This window comes from Hyperolius riggenbachi, chromosome 3, assembly GCF_040937935.1.
Source record: "Hyperolius riggenbachi isolate aHypRig1 chromosome 3, aHypRig1.pri, whole genome shotgun sequence".
In the NCBI taxonomy this organism is placed as follows: Eukaryota; Metazoa; Chordata; class Amphibia; order Anura; family Hyperoliidae; genus Hyperolius; species Hyperolius riggenbachi.
This window is the reverse complement of record NC_090648.1, coordinates 349,738,700-349,756,164: the sequence shown is the minus strand read 5'-3', so window position 1 is coordinate 349,756,164 and position 17,465 is coordinate 349,738,700. Positions and strand designations below refer to the sequence as shown.

The window sequence follows — 17,465 nt, the reverse complement described above, 5'->3', positions numbered from 1 at the left end:
CATCTTCCAGAAATACACTGGACTGCAGTTTATGCAGATCTTATACACTAATGAATGCACGTTCTGTATGAATGGCTGCTTTATTTTCATTTTTTCCCTGCGACTGCGTGATTGAGAAAAAGGGAAACAGAAGGCACTCTGCGCGGTTTAGTGAGGAAGATTGCTTTTTTTCCCCCTTGGTAGGATTTTGATTATCAGTGTTCAATACTCAGCCATTGTTGCCAATTGACGGTGCATAATGGAAAGCTGCCAGATTCCCAGAATAATAGCAGCCGTTAAGATTTTGTGTCAATATGCCTTTAGAATTTCTTGCCTCGTACTGCCGAGCTGCAGTGCTTTATTTTGTCTTTGGAATATTTCTCCGTGGCTCTGCTGCTGAACTGCACAGCCCAATCTGTCCTGTGAGGTTTCCAGTGGCCATGAGTGCTTCTAGTTGTTTGCAGTTCTTTTCAGGCAACATTGCATTTCAAATATCTTGTAGGCTATAAAACAGCGTGTAAAGGGCTTCTTTTGTCAAACTGACAGAATTTTTTTATGCTTTTATGATAGTTCCTAATGCACTAAATTGCACTATGTAAAGAAAAAAAAAAAAGCACCAAGAGCGCCAACCCATTTATTTTACTGTAGGAAAGAGTGGTATGTCACTGGTGCGTAATAACAGAACAGGTATAAGACGGATTCTGTGAAAACCTGCCTTTAGCATTGATAGTTAACTATAGCAAGTATATATTTTGCCTTCCTGCTGCTGAAAGTATTTGCGCGAGTTCAGATTCTTACAACCCACAAGTTACCCCAGTTATTACCCACTGAGGTACTGACATCACACTGTGGGAGCCTTGTTGTATGGTGGGAAAGAACAGCTGCTTCCAACTTCCAAAAAAACAGGAGCATCTCCTTCCAGTGACATCACCTGCCAGCAGTAAAAAAGGCACTGTGTGATAAATGTCAGAATGTAAATCAGGGAGAGGAAAGATTTTACAGTGGCCAAACATTGACTAAATCATTTATACATAGTTACTGTAAAAAATTAAGCATTTTTTTATTACATTATTTTCACTGGCGTTCCTCTCGAAGTGAATGTATGCATCTTGAAAAAGGACCAATCAAATGTAGTAGCTTGAAAATGGACCAGTTAAGTCCACCAGCCTTTAAATAAGACCCAAAACACAACACTGTCACTTCATGACATGAACATCACACATTTTATGTATATTAAAGGACCACTATAGTGAAAGATTGTAAAAGGTAAAATACATTTAAACACATACAAATAAGTTGTATGTTTCTACCAAAGTAAAATAAGCTATACATTACTTCTCTTCTATGTTGCTGTCACTGACAGTATTTAGTGGAAATTTAACAGAACCAAGAAGTTTTCAACTAGTCCTCATGGGGGATTCTCAGCATTTCATGTACTCTTTACAAAAGCACTCTCTGTAAAGGATCTACACAAACATGCAGGTTCTCTCCCCCCCCCCCCCATGAGAATTCCCCAGGAGGAGATGGGCTAGTCCAAAACCTGCCAGTTCTGTCATATTTTTTACTACCTACTGTAAATGAGAGCAACATAGTGATTTATAGGATTATAGCACATTTTACTCTGGGAGAAATTTACTTTTTATTTATGTGTTTTCATTTTATAGGATAGTGGTCCAGGATAGGGGTCCTTTCATAAGCTATATTGCACTGACCTACCTGTGTTGCTCTGACAACTGCTCTAGCACTCTTGATGTCCTCAACTCCAATAGCTGCCTAGTATCATTATTGACATGAGAGCATTTTCTCCAACTGGATTTGTACACATCCCCAGCACAAATATGAGGGTAACAAGAATGCATGAAATGCTTCCAGCTTTGAAATATTTCCTGCTTTGTGCAGACATCTACCAGCCAATGACACAAAGAGAACATTTTGGGCAATCTTTTAAACCAAGACATATAGGCCCATATGCAATTATCTTTTTCTCCTAGGAGATCATTTTCATGTTCTCTTTAAAATATTGGTCAACCTTCTTGGCAGTAACCCTGAGCTACGGTCGGGGCAGAAAGACGCAGCTCAGATCGGTAACCCCGACCTACACTTGGGGTAGCCGCCGGAGGCTCCATGCAAAGCTATGCATGCAGCGGGCATTTCAACTCACCCTCCGGGGGATCCCGACATCAGCTGCCATTCTTCTAACTCTCTTCTGAGGTTCTCCTTCCTCCTGGTGAGATTGCTGTCTGTCGTCATGACAACAGCCGGCAATCTCACTTTAGGGTTACAGCGCCACCCGGAGGACAGAGGGAAAACTGCAGCGCTCGAGCCAAGGGAGGTGAGTAAATGCTGCATACTCTCTGCTGGTATGACTTTTCATGATTTTAGGGTCTAAAAGCACATTAAAACCGCTTTTAGACCTTAAAATCAGAAGGAATCATACCACCAGGGAGGTTAAGCATTTTATTCAACTGAAAAATATCCTAAAAGATGGTGAAAAAGTACTATCAAAATTATTTTGAGTATTTTCTTGCTTGCAGTATTTTCTTGCTTGGTAGTTTGAAAGTCATTTTATAACAAGGTGTGAATATATCACCTAGGAGAAACAGTGAACTGCATATGGGCCATAATCTTGTAGTGGCTTCCAGAAAATGTAGTAGAAAGTTCTTGAAGGAGCAGACTGAAGCTGAGGTAATGTTTAATAGTATTCATGTACAAAATGTCTTTCTCAGAAATGGAATATTACATCGATTTTTGTGCAGCAAAGTGAAACTACTGGTTAAAATTGCACATTAGGGTCTTCTTTTTCTGAAAAGGAGAGTGGATAAATGCTCATAACTTGAAGGGGAACCTTCTGTATTGGGACGCCTTTGCTCCTCTACAACTTCTTCTATACTCTTTAGATCCTCTTTGTCTTCAGTTCCTTTTGCAGTAGAACAAGTTTTCCATCATCCTTTTTACACATGCTAGTCAGTATTTCTTGCAGAAGCAGCCCATGTAATTATTATGTCCCTCTTGTGCAGGTTAACAGATTTCTGCAACCCTTGCACCTGTCCAAGTCACAGCTGGAGAAGGTGAGGGATCTGATGCTGGACAGTATGGAACAAGGATTAAAGGCAAAACCTGAAAGGAAATCAACTTTAAAAATGCTTCCTACATATGTCCGGTCCACTCCAGATGGCACAGGTTTGTTCATGCTATTCTAAATCCTTGAGTAGGAGAGTCATCCCTCAACAAAACTATATGACCAACTATTGTACGCCATTCTCAGACCTCTTTTATATAAGTGGCTGGACTCCTCATTTGTTAGATTTTTCAGCCTCCCGGCCTCAAACGTCATTTGGCTGCTTGTAATTACAGCCAAAAGGAGCTTGTGGTTTGGTAACATCACATGTGTCATGTTTGACACACAGTGGCATTACCTGACATCCCAAAAAGTCTCATGCTGCGTGCCCAGATGCAACTCCTTGGGAAGGTGGAGGGAGAACTGTCCATCGCCTATGACTAGTGCTAACAAACGCCCGACTTGTGTACGGGAGCAGCTGACAGGCGGTGAATTCACCGCTTTCAGCTGCTCATGGAAAAGAAACCTTACTGTGAAATGTTGTGGAAAATGTAGTTTATGCTACACAAACCATGATCACACACCTAGTGATCAGTGGATTATTTCATGAGTGAACTAGAGAAAAGCATAACGTTTTTGCTAATCCCGATTATCTGCAGGGGTTATTTTGCATCACCTATTGCGATTGATTCACAAACCATATCATAAATTATCACTCCTTACTTATTTTTTACCTTATCTGTAATACATCTTTTGAGCACTTTCCAAACCTCAAAAAAAAAAAAAATCACTCAGAAAACTAATATATATGTTGCATTATTATTATTTTTTTTAAATAAACAAACAACAGATAGGTGAGATAATACATGAAAAAAGCTTTGTGAATTATTAACCACTATGGGAAAAGTATGTACCAAGTCCACTTGCTCAATAAACTTTGGTATCAATTTTATGCATTCTAAAATGTGTGCAGCAGTAGCAGCATAATGGAGCATAACAAATAAATAACCTTACAAGAGGAAATGATTTGTCACAAGAATAGTATGTTGAAATGAGTGTGGCAATGTATGTGCTTACACTACAGCCAATCACTGGTTTGTGCAATGAGGCCTGCTGCACACCAAGCGGTTTTGGTAGCTTTTTCAAAAATGCTGCCGCTTATGAAAACGCTTTGCTAATGTATCTCAATGGGATGGTGCACACCAGCGGTTTGAGGCTTTCAGCAAACCGCAAACGTGGCTCCTGCAGCATTTTTGTGATTTGCAGATGAGTTTCTGCCTCAATGTAAAGTATAGGAAAAGCTCAAACTGCTCTGGAAAATGCTAGATCAGAGCGGTTTTCCAGGCATTTTTGTTACAGAAGCTGTTCAGTAACAGCTTTACTGTAACAATATATGAAATCTGCTACACAAAAACGCTCCAAAAATGCTAGGCATGTTTAGAAAATCTCTCTAAACATCCCTAGAATCTGCTTCAAAAACCTCTAGGGTTTTGCAGATATGCTAGAGCAGTGCGCCGCGCCGAAAAATGAGTGTGGCCATGAACCAGAATGTGGGTGTGGCCACGGGTGGAGACAAATTTACATGAACTTAGCAATGTGGGACATTAGATTAGGACAGTGGTGGCGAACCTTTTGGAGGCCGAGTGCCCAAACTGCAAATCAAAAGTCACTTTATCGCAAAGTGGCAACAGCAATTTAAACTACATACAAACGTTTTAACTCATACATGAACATTATGGAAAATCCAAGTTGAAAATAAACTGTGAAGAATAATTTCATCCATCCTACTCCAGAAAAATGTATGCTTTTTTTTTAGAACCTCCCAGTTTTATTTTCCGTTTTTAAAAAGCGAAAAAAGTAGGTTTAATGCTATTGTCTCATATCATGATGATTCAGCTTTTCCCATAGTCTTGCAGTTACCAATCATGTGACCCCCAACAAGACAAATTCAGCAATCATGAGGCCCCAACAAATCATGAGGCCCCCAACAAGACAAATTCAGCAATCATGATGCCCCCAACAAGACAAATATTGCAATCATAAGGCCCGCAACAAATCATGAGGCTCCCAACAAGACACATTCAGCAATCATGAGGCACATAAATAGACAGCATTTCACATAAATGCCCGTTTAATATGGTAGACACCTCTCACCTGGCTTCTAAATTCTCGTCTACTGGATGCTGTGCCTGGCTGGCCCGGCAATACTGTTTTTGGCAGGATTGGGGATGATGTGTGGGCTGAAAGGCCTTGCGGTGATGCTGTGGCCAGCTGGCGGTGATGCTGTGGTGTGGCCGGATGAGCTAGTGACAGATGTCCCCCCCCCCAGTTGAGGTAGTGAAAGGTGCCTCCCCAGTTAGATAGTGCCAGGTGTCCCCTCAGCTGAGGTAGTGACAGGTGCCCCCCCCCCAGTTAGATAGTGTCAGGTGCCCCCCCAGTTAGATAGTGACAGGTGCCCCCCAGCTGAGGTAGTGACAGGTGCCCCCCCAGTTAGATAGTGACAGGTGTCCCCCCAGCTGAGGTAGTGACAGGTGCCACCCCAGTTAGATAGTGACAGGTGTCCCCCCAGATGAGGTAGTGACAGGTGTCCCCCCCCCAGTTAGATAGTGACAGATGCCCCCCAGATGAGGTAGTAACAGGTGCTCCCAGGTTAGATAGTGACAGGTGCCCCCCCACCCCAGTTAGATAGTGACAGGTGTCCCCCCCAGTTAGATAGTGACAGGTGTCCCCCCCAGTTAGATAGTGACAGGTGTCCCCCCCAGTTAGATAGTGACAGGTGTCCCCCCAGTTATATAGTGACAGGTGTCCCCCCAGTTATATAGTGACAGGTGACAGGTACCGGTCCCCCCCCCCCCCCCAGTTATATGGCGAGAGGTGTCCAGTGCCCCCTCCCTCCGTTACCTTTGCCGAGCGTGGCCGCCAATGCCTTCTCCCGTCCCCGCTGGCGCTGCCTCACAGCTCAGACCTCACAGATCGCGGCAACTGAAGCAAGCAGAGTGCGCATTGTACCCGCGCGGAGGAACTTCACACGCGGAAGTGACTAATGATGACACTTCCGCATGTGACGTACTCCGTGTATGCGGGTACCATGCGTACTCTGCTTGCTTCAGTCGCTGCGATCTGTGAGGTCTGAACTGTGAGGCAGAGCCAGCGGGGACGGGAGAAATCTGTGAGGTCTGAGCTGTGAGGCAGTGCCAGTGGGGACGGGAGAAATCTGTGAGGTCTGAGCTGTGAGGCAGCGCCAGCGGGGACGGGAGAAGGCACTATATGAGGGAGCAGGCATGGCGCCCATAGCGCAAGCCATGCCTGCATCTCGGGGAGAAGAGCGGGCCGCAGCAGGAGGCCTGGCGGGCCGGATGTGGCCCGCGGGCCGCCAGTTGGACAGCACTGTGCTAGAGGTTTTGGTGTGCACTGGGCCTTACTCCTTTCAGTCCAGAAACAATGTACATATTACAGTTTAGCATTGTTACTTACCCTAGATAAATGTGAAATAGTTCTGGGCAAGCTAAACCTGCTTCTTCAAAGGCAAAACCATGTATATGTTTTTGCCTCTGAAGAATGGGTTTGCCTCTGAAGAAGCAGGTTTAGCTTGCAAAACAGCTTTCAGGCATCTGACACCCCCACTGTCATCTGACACCCCCACTGTCTTGTACCACCGTGCATACCCAACTGAAATAAGGAGCAGTACCTTGCTGTACTTCTTTTTGCATGATAATACCTAAACATTGGCATTTCACCACTCACTGCACCTACAAAAAACATTTTGGCGCCATCTTTTAGGGCTGGTTCACAGTGCTCAGTGAATTCAGCATTATGGACGTGAATGTGGCTTTTTCAAACCTCAGTGGATAAGAACAACCGTGGCAAGTCATAAGTATAAAAGAATGGCACAAAATCAAGGTTACCTAAAAACCTCAACAACCATCTCTACTAGGCCAGGTTCACACTGTAAAAAAACAATCTTAGTGGAGATATGCATATTAGTAGAATTGTAGAATTAGTGACTCATTGCTATTGAGGAACCTGTATATATGCTACAAAAGATTCATTGGAAAACTCTCAATGCCTCTCAGTTTGTCTGATAATTTCTGAACGTCATCCCCACCTGCATTACAATTATATTGTACACAAGCAATTATTGAAAAGTTTATTTCACTGCACACTGTGCTGCATCTGTCAGTTACAAGAATTATGCAGCTCACGTCTTGATCTCCATGGTAAAGCATTCCTGTTTCAAAATGAAGAAAAACTGTTTGATCCCCTTAAAACTGTTTTTCACTGTACTGATGATCTGCCATTGATTCCTTGCATATGACGTGCCAGGAATGTGGCCTTAGCTATCTCAGTGAAAATGCAATCAGGTGTCCTCCAGATTATGGGCCCTCAGTAAAATAGAATGTATGGAGAGGTCTTCCTAGAGAAGAGGGCCTAAGTGGTGGGCTTACCTACAGAGCAGAGAGTTGTAAATTATTTGCTAGGGAAAATCTACAATATGCTATACAATACTATAGTGTAGTAGTGTCATGAAAACCCACCAGGGGAGTTGCTAGGATCCTAGGAGATAGTGGCCATGTAGCTGTGGGGGTGTGAGCATGGGTTCGGCCAAATGTTAGCAGTTAAATTAAGTTGGCAGGGATGTAATCTAAAGACAATAGGTCTGCCCAGCAAGTTAGTTGAATCCCCCAGCCTTTAATTAGTCATGGTCCAGATCCTTAAACACCTGATACCCGCCTTCCCCAGCCATTATCTGCATGCCATTTTGTTGACTAGCAGAGTCATTTATTTTTTATAATATTAATTTCTAAAGCCTAGTACATAACTTTTCAATTCAGTCAGAGAGTGATCTATCTAATGGTCTATCCAGTCATACATCATGATGTATGGACTCCTTAAAGAGAATCTATAACGTCAAAACGTCCCCTGGGGGTACTCACCTCGGGTGGGGGAAGCCGCAGGATCCTAATGAGGCTTCCCACGCCGTCCCGTCCCTTAGGGGTCTCGCTGCAGCCCTCCGTACAGTGGTGACGTCAATATTTACCTTCCCGGCTCCTGCGCAGGCGCTCTGACGGCTGTTGGCTCCGAAGTAGGCGGAAATACCTGATCGCCGTCAGGTCTGCTCTACTGCGCAGGCGCAAGTCTCCGGCGCCTGCGCAGTAGAGCGGACCCGACTGAGATCGGGTATTTCCGTCTACTTCGAAGCCGAAAGCAGCCACAGCGCCCCCGCTGGAGCCTGCAAAGGTATATATTCAATTGACAGTCGGGTCTGTCGGCGGCTGTTCGGAGGGCTGCAGCGAGACCCCCGTGGGACAGAGGACGGCGTGGGAAGCCTCATTAGGATCCCGAGGCTTCCCCCACCCGAGGTGAGTACCCTCCAGGGGATATTTTTGATGTTATAGTGTCTCTTTAACTCCTTAACTCCCGCATATGGTCTCTGTGTCTTTTTCACTTACTTTAACCTAAGATGCACAACAGGATAAAAAGGCGCCCAGAGAATGATAAAATTAATTTAAAACAATAAAATAAATAATGTTTGAGTTGGCTTACCTCAATGCAGACAAATTCATATAAACTGAACTTTAATAGCACTGGCAACGCATTTCGTGGGTCCCTGCCCACTTCCTCAGGCCAAATCAAGTGTCTCACTGTGTTGAGTGCCAAATTTTGAGCGCCTTTTCTTTGGCTCTTAACACAGTGAGGCACTTGATTTGACCCGAGAAAGTGGGCAGGGATCCACAAAACGTGTTGCCAGTGCTGTTAAAGTTAATCTTATATGAATTTGTCTCCATTAAGGTAAGCCACCTCAAACCTTATTTATTTTACTATTTTAAAATCATTTTATCATTCTCTGGGTGCCTTTTTATCCTGTTGTGCATTGTATACCCCCCCCCCCTCCCCGGCTCAGGGTAGGGCATACCCTTGGATCCCGTTTACGGGCCACTAGGTCCTTTTTCTCAAAAAGTGCGGCCATCTCCGGCGAGCCTGGACCCCCGAGTGGAGTCGGGTTTGTTGATCTCCACCTGCCTGCAGTGGTTTGTTGCCCTTTTGCAACCTCCCTTTGTGAGTACCTTCTGTTCATATTTTTTGTTTCTTCTATCATTTGTGATGTACTGCACCATTTGGGCTCCCGATGTCTCTGTGTTTTTTTGTTCCAGGGTGACTGTTCACCCTCCACTTTGTTTATCCTAAGATATACATATAAGATAATAAAAAAACAATTCACAATCACATAACACTAGAGATGGGCCGAACCTCCGATTTTAGGTTCGCGAACCTTCGCGGAAGGTTCAGTTCGCGGAAAAGTTTGTGAACCGCAATAGACTTCAATGGAGATGCGAACTTTGAAAAATATAAAAAATTATGCTGGCCACAAAAGTGATGGAAAAGATGCTTCAAGGGGTCTAACACCTGGAGGGGGGCATGGCGGAGTGCGATACATGCCCAAAGTCCCGGGGAAAAATCTGGATGTGATGCAAAGTAGCGTTTTAAGGGCAGAAATCACACTGAATGCTAAATTGCAGGCCTAAAGTGCTTTCAAACATCTTGCATGTGTATACATCAATCAGGGAGTGTAATTAGAGTACTGTTGCACACTGACACACCAAACTCACTGTGTAACGCACCGCAAACAGCTGTTTGCTTAGTGACGGCCGTGCTGGACTGGTGGGCACCGTGGCGAGAGTGCAGGCCGTGGTGGTTTTCAAGCCCATATGGTCGCCGGGCTGTGGTAGCTCAATGACAGAACAACAGTGACTGTCCAGCTGATCAAATTTGGTCTGACCACAATGAAGCAACGACCTTATTATCTTCTTGTATGTAGGTAGGCATAGGTAGGAGTCCCAGTATAGGTAGGTAGGCATAGGTAGGAGTCCCAGTATAGGTAGGTAGGCATAGGTAGGTGCCTCAGTAGTTAGCTAGGCATAGGTAGGAGACCCAGTGTAGGTAGGTAGGCATAGGTGGGTGTCCCAGTAGTTAGCTAGGCATAGGTAGGAGACCCAGTATAGGTAGGTAGGCATAGGTAGGAGTCCCAGTATAGGTAGGTAGGCATAGGTAGGTGTCTCAGTAGTTAGATTGGCATAGGTAGGAGACCCAGTATAGGTAGGTAGGCATAGGTAGGAGTCCCAGTATTGGTAGGTAGGTCCCCTAGTATAGGTAGGTAGGTAGGTAGGTGTCCCCGTATAGGTAAGTAGGTGCCCCAGTAGTTAGGTAGGCATAGGTAGGTGTCCCAGTATAGATAGTTAGGCAGGGCCTGGCTGGCACAGTAATAACAATTACCAAGGTCCAGCTGCAACAGATAGGGCTGTATAATGTCAGAGTCAGTGAGCAACACACAAAAAAAAAAACACATCAGGAAAATATTAGCTCTCAAAAGAGCTGTTGAGGGGTGCTATTTTAGCAACAACAATCAGCCAGGAGCAAGCCAAGAGCCTAACTAATCTTTCCCTAGGAGAAAAAAATCTACAGCAGCCCTCCTTAGTCTGTCTATTTGCAGCAGGCACACGAGTGAGTGTCATGGCCAGCGAGCCTGCCTTATATAAGGGGGGTGGGGCTCCAGGGCTTAGTGTAGTCTGAATGGCTACAATGTACCTGCTGACTGTGATGCAGAGGGTCAAAGTTGACCCTCATAGTGCATAATTTATGGGGCGAATCGAACTTCCGCAAAACCACCAAAGTTCGCCTGGAACCATTCGCCGGCGTACCGTTCGGCCCATCTCTACATAACACCAAACTGCTTGCTTCAGGTACTGCTAGCATACCATGTAGTATGGAATAGACAGCGTTGCATTGCCTTATATAAAAGCCAAGCTATTTTCATGACTACAAAGTGAATTAGGAGCAAAGGTGAAAATATGCGGAACAAGGACTTGACAAAAGTGCCCAAAGATAAAGATATTCAAGGAAACAGATTGGATATTGTTTGGATCTTGGCTAGGTCAATAATTGTAACATGAAAAACAGTGAGATTCTTCTAAGATAATGCCGTGGTCAGGCCATCCTTCCAAAGTCATTTGTCGTAGGTTAATGGAACTGCAATGGGGAGTCATTGTGAGGACTAAGATTACTTTGAGAGAGCCATGGAGGTCATTTCTGGAGATCGGAGGAAATGCTGACTGCCCAACAATGCTAATATAGCTAGACAAACATCTCTTGCTTATGGCTAGTGTAAATGAATTGATCATTATAAGAAGGTCCCCCTGGGGCTAGAGACGTAATACTGCAAGACTGTTTTTCACACTCCATATTCAGAGACTGAAAAATGCTGGCCTGGAAACTCGACTTTTGTTAAAAAATGATATAACATTTCTCGGAGCTAAGCCAGGTATGGATTTTTAAAGATAACAGGATATTTAACATTATTTTCTTTGCCGCCTTGGTAACACTACAATATTTGGGCCCATATGCAATTAACGTTTTCTACTTAGTTTTCTCCTAAGAGATAATTTTCATATTCTCTTTAAAATAACTTTTCACCATTTTACAATTTTAAAAATGCAAAATCTTGGCAAAAAAAGTACCATCAAAATTATAAAAGAGTATTTTCTTGCTTGCTGTTGGTTTAACTCAGGAGAGACTCAGGAGAAAAACTGAATTGCATATGGGCCTTGGAGTACAGAACACTCCTACATATACCGTAACTAGGGATGAGATGTAAATAATTTGCACACAATGTTTTCCTATGGAGATGCAATAAGTGTGCATTTTTAGTGCATTTCCTCATGCGGTTTTAGGCAAAACAGATCTAGTGATGTATTTCCTCTTCCTGTTTTCTCTTCTTCAGGATGGCAGACTAGTAAAAATGCATATTAAAAGGCAAATGCATAAAAAACGCATTACACATGCAGAAAGGTATATATGTGAAAGCACATGCTTTTAACGCATTGACAAGTGTACCACTTGTCGTAGAAAGACAGTGGGGTAGATTTTTTTTTTATATAGCAAAAACAACATAAGGATCTGGAATAATTGTAGTTAATGTCCCTGAAATATACTGTATAGAGCTATCTTGGAGATGATCGCTGTTTGAGGGCTCATTCACACTAGGGGTGTTTTTGGCCTTTTTTCAAGCGCAGGCAATTTTTAACAGCAGGTTAAGGGAAGCGCACCAAAACGCTTGCATTTGCGGTTTTGTTTTTAGGAGTGAATGAGACCTGACTCCGTTCCATTTGTTTACGTGTAAAGAGACTCTCTTCTAGGAATGGTCAATGAGATGCAAATACTGTAGTTATAAATTGATTCAGGATTATGCCATTTATGTATGCAATTTTATGTAGCTAGAAAATGGACCCACTTTGGCTTGATGCAAGCTGGAGGCAGTTTGCATTAGGCTAGGTTCCCAGTGGTGCAATTTCAATGCGGTTTAAAGGTGTGCAGCATCACAACGCACTGCATGTAGTGTGTTCCTGCAAAATGTGCATGTTAACAGTGCGGCGAAGCATACTTCCATTGACTTTGTGCTTCACTATGTGCGACACATCCCGTGGATATCGTGTGGCGCTACTTTCCCAATCTGTTGCATTGTGTTCCTGCTATACATGGAACGCAACCCAACATCCCACTGTGAAACATGCAAGGAAGGGCAGACTAAGGCTGGTTTCACAGCGGGACATTGCGTTTTAGGGGACGTTATGGTCGCATAACGTGCCCCTAATGCAACGCCTGGTGGTGTTGGAGCAGGACGCTACCAAGAGCCGCGTTACAAGCAGCTCTTGGTGCGCCTGCTCTGTCGGAGGCACTGCAGAGACCACGTGAGCGGAGCTCTCCGCATCACATGGTCCCACCAGCCAATCCGCGGCCGCTCCAGCATGTAAACACTGCAAGTACAGTGAATAATAAGTAGCCATGTGCCTGGCTACGTACCGCCCTCTCCCTGCCTCCTCTCCGCCCATAAAATGAAAAAAAAAAACAACCCCTACTGAGCATGTGCAAACCGCCTAACGCGGCTTAGCCGCGTGTAAAGTACTGCATGCAGTACGTTATGTAGACATGCTGCGTTACAATGTAACGCAACGTGGGCACTGTGAGCAGCCCATTGATTTTTCATTGCTGTGCGTTGGGGTGCGTTACAGGCTGCTCTAACGTGCGCCTGTAACGTCCCACTGTGAAACCAGCCTAAGGCCACATACAGACATCAGACCATAGTCTTTGGAAAATGAAAGATCACAGACCAATCTTACCACCCTTCATGTAGTATGAGAGCCATACTCTACGGTGGGCTCTATTCATAAAAAAGATGTGGCGAAAAAACTCCTGGAGGGAAAATACCGCAGCGGTATTTTACACTTCTGGGTGGTCATTCAAAGAAATCTTGAAAGCTGCGATGCAAGAGCGGAGATCTCCCGCTGAAAGCTGGCGGTAAGCTGTCGGAAGGCATGCGGAAACACTTCAGCCGGCAGAGTCCCTCCGTGCACTGCTCTCTCTGGGAGGTCTGTCCCATTCACTTGTATGTAATCCGCAAAATCAGAGGAAGCGGTATTTCCCGTCCACATACCGCTTCCTCTAATCTTTATGAATGGCCATTTTGTTACTTTTTTCTAGATAAATCTAGAAAAACACTGGAGAAGGCGGAAATGTCTCGCTCTGCTGGGGGATTGTAGATTTTCATGCGGGAACAGCTTTTTTGAATGCCCACTTTGCTAAATGGACGGGAAAATCCGCTGTTTTGAGCGGAAAACTTGCGGGAAGGTTTTATGAATAGAGCCCACAGTCTTTTCTATGGAGCTGAACTCCACATCAGAAAAAAATCTTTGCAAGATGCTGCACACACAGATGCTGTACAGACACAAAAGATCAGTATCTGCAAAAGATCTGTTCCTGCCAAAAATCCATTCCTGCAAATTGCAATGATTGTCTATGAGATCTGCAGATCATCATACACACATGATTTAACTGACATTCATCTGCAGATCAGATCCACCAGGATGGATTTTCAGATCTGCAGATGATTGCTTGATCTGCAGAGGAATGTCAGTTAAATCATGTGTGTATGATGATCTGCAGATCTCATAGACTATCATTGCAATTTGCAGGAATGGATTTTTGGCAGGAACAGATCTTTTGCAGATACTGATCTTTTGTGTCTGTACAGCATCTGTGTGTTCAGCATCTTGCAAAGATTTTTTTCTGATGTGGAGTTCAGCTCCATAGAAAAGACTGTGTAGAGTATGGCTCTCATACTACATGAAGGGTGGTAAGATTGGTCTGTGATCTTTCATTTTCCAAAGACTATAGTCTGATGTGTGTATGAGCCTTTAGGGCTCTTTCAGACAAAGTCGTTGCAACACAATGCATTGATTGGGAACATTCATAAGTTCAAGTGTGTCAGTAGTTGATGAACGGTGTGGTTACCGGCCAGTAAAAACTGCAGCATGTAACGTCCAGGGCAGTGGCGTAGCTAAGGAGCTGTGGGCCCCGATGCAAGTTTTACATCGGGGCCCCCCAAGCATTCTGTACATAACAATTGATACGGCGCACCAAAACCTGCCAATGGCAACTGCACCCCCTATTGCTACGCCCCTGGTCCAGGGCCGGCTACCGTCAACTCGGATGCACACACACTGGTACTGGTGCTGTATGCTTGCAGCCGGCTTTAAAGAGAACACAAGGTGAGTTCTAAGAATCCTATTAACACACAGAGGCTGGGTCTGCATATAATGCCCAGCCTCTGTTGCTATACTGTCTCCCCCCAGGCCCCCCCTGTGCTCTGCTATCCCCCATAAATCACACAGCCGTGCTACCAACACGCAGTGTGTCGATAGCCGGCTGTTTTCATCTACACTGTCACTATCGCCGCTCCCCCACCTCCTCTATTTCTCAGCTCCCGCCTGTGTCCCTTCCCTCCAATCAGCAATAGCAACAGAGGTGGGCATTATATGCAGACCCAGCCTCTGTGTGCTAATAAGATTCTTAGAACCCACCTCGGGTTCTCTTGGAGGGCCCATTCATCACACTAGAGTGTTTTGCTGGTGATTTCGGCAAAACGCTCAAACGCTAGCGCTTTTGAAAGCGGTAGTGCTATTATATCCTATGGGCCCATTCTTACTTGGGCGATTCGCGCTAAACGCGTAGCCTGCACCATTTTCAGGCAATTTCCCGGCGTTTTGCGCTTCTAAGTGTGAATGGGCCCTAAGCTCCCTGCACAGAAACAGGAGCGGCTGACACGCAGTAAAGTGTGCTGCTGTCAGCGATTTGTGCAAAAGAACGTTTTGCCGCGATTTCGGCAAAATGCTCAAACGCTAGCGCTTTTAAAAATCACTAGTGTAATAAAACCCTATGGGCCCGTTCTTACTTGGGCGATTTGCGCTAATCACCGCAAATCGCCCAAACTCGTGAAATGCAAACACGTCACCTGCACCATTTTCAGGCGATTTCCCGGCACTCACGTTTCAGTGCTATAGAAGCGCGAAACGCAATCGCGGAAAAATCGCTGCAGTGTTCAGTGATTTTTCCATGTTAAATCACGGAAAAATCACTCCTGCAAAACATTGGCAAAAATCGCCGGCGTTTTGCAAAACGCAAGTGTGAATGGGCCCTTAGGAATGGATCACACTTGTGTGGAAACTGCAGACTTTTTTTGTGAGTTTTTCTGCACGATATGTGCATTTGTTTGTGAGGGGTTTTTTTTGTTTGTTTTTTACAGTAGCCACTGAATTGTAATTAAGAATTGCATTCGCTGTGCTGGACAGTAGCGCTGGTTTTCTTTTTTTTTTTTTAATATGCTTTGCAAAATCTCAGATGGCTCCTGAAAACACTGGGTCAGCAGAAACCACCTGCGATTTTTGCATCAGCTGACAGAAGCTGGCTGTCGGTGATGGGAGTTGCACGTGGTGTGCAAGATAGACCAGTATTATGGGTAGCAAAGCTTGTTTTCCTGCATGCAGAAATTGCACTAAAGTAAACCAGCCCATCAATTAACATGAGCTACCACATCTGGTGTAATTCTGCATCTGGGAAAACCATGTGCGATTCCCTCGTGTGTGACTCATGTTTCTATTCTCTCCATACCCTGCAGTAGTGATGTGATGTGACATATCACTGGGTAGCTTATCTTGCTCTGCAATCAGTATGAGTGCTCAAACCCACTAGCAGCACTTTTCTAAGCACTTAAAGGAGAACTGTAGTGAAAGGTATATGGAGGCTACCATATTGATTTCCTTTTAAGCAATACCAGTTACCTGGCTATCCTGCAGATCCTCTGCCTCCAATACTTTTAGCCCTAGACCCTGAGCAAGCATGCAGCAGATCTGGTGTTTAACATTTTTGTAAGATCTGACAAGATTAGCTGCATGCTTGTTTCTGGTGTGATTCACACTACTGCAGCCAAATAGATTAGCAGGGCTGCCAGGCAACTGGTATAGCTTAAAAGGAAATCAATATGGCAGCCTCCATATACCTCTCACTACAGTTCTCCTTTAAAGCTCCTGCTAATGCAATGGGGGATTTTTATAAAATCACATTACCCAAGTGGGATCACACCCATAGCATCACATTAGCAAGAGCTTTTCAAATCACAAAGCGCTCAGAAAAGTAATCCTAGTGGGTTCCAGGCCTAATGAGCATCATCTCTCTTGTGCTGAGCAGGCACTTTGCACAGGACTAATCAGATGCAGAAGGCTAATGATTGATACATGTGAGCTTGAATATTCACCTGTCAGATAATTTATCATTAGTTTCCAAACCTGATTAGGTCTGTTCATAGTTCTGGTTCCACCCACAGAAACTCATCTGTGAACCCTGCCCTGCAGCAGATATAGAACCTGTAGGTAAGTTTTGCCTTGAGAGCTTGTTCGCATTTAGGCCGTTTTCAGCCTTTTTTCAAGCACAGACGATTTTGAAAATGTCCCTCAAAACGCTTGGGCGATGATTCCCTATGAGAGAGTTCACATCTGAGCGGTTCGTTTCCGACCCGATCAGCAAAGCGCTGCCTGTACCATTTTTGGGGCGTTTTGCCTCAATGGAAGGTATAGGGAAATCACAAAATGCTTACAGTGTTTTGCATAGCGATTTCCCAGGTGCTTTTAAGAATAAATACATTGTATTCTTTTCCGGTTCAAAAAGTTCACTTCCTGACTGATGTCAGGAAGTGAAAAAATGCAATCGCTCTGCAAAGCGTTATAAAAGCGCTTTGCAAAAACCACAGCGCCCACCTGAGCACCGGGTGGAGAAAAAGAGGTACTTATCCGTTAGCCGGGCGCATCCGGCAGGTGGCGCTAATTACTATTTCCCCTCCAGGCCGACATGGATAGTAGGGAAAGCTGTAACTCTGGTGGAGTTTTGTCACCACCTGCCGGATGCGCCCGGCTAACGGATAAGTACCGAAAAAGACAATTGCCCACAAAATCATAAATCACTGGCATCAGTGATTTTGATTTTTAGATGTGAACAAAGCCTCAAACCATACTGCTGGGTGCACTGGTCTCTATCCTGTAGTGTC

The 17,465-nt window shown here is 44.5% G+C and overlaps 1 protein-coding gene across 2 annotated transcripts in view; it reads left to right on the top strand.

Annotated features, from left to right (window-relative positions):
• HK3 (hexokinase 3) overlaps window positions 1-17,465 on the top strand; it is a 151,504-nt gene that overhangs the window by 41,842 nt on the left and 92,197 nt on the right. For both annotated transcript variants that reach the window (XM_068277047.1, XM_068277046.1), the window contains exon 3: window positions 2,997-3,159. In XM_068277047.1, the coding sequence (XP_068133148.1) occupies window positions 2,997-3,159 (163 nt within the window). The remainder of the gene's footprint in view (window positions 1-2,996; window positions 3,160-17,465) is intronic.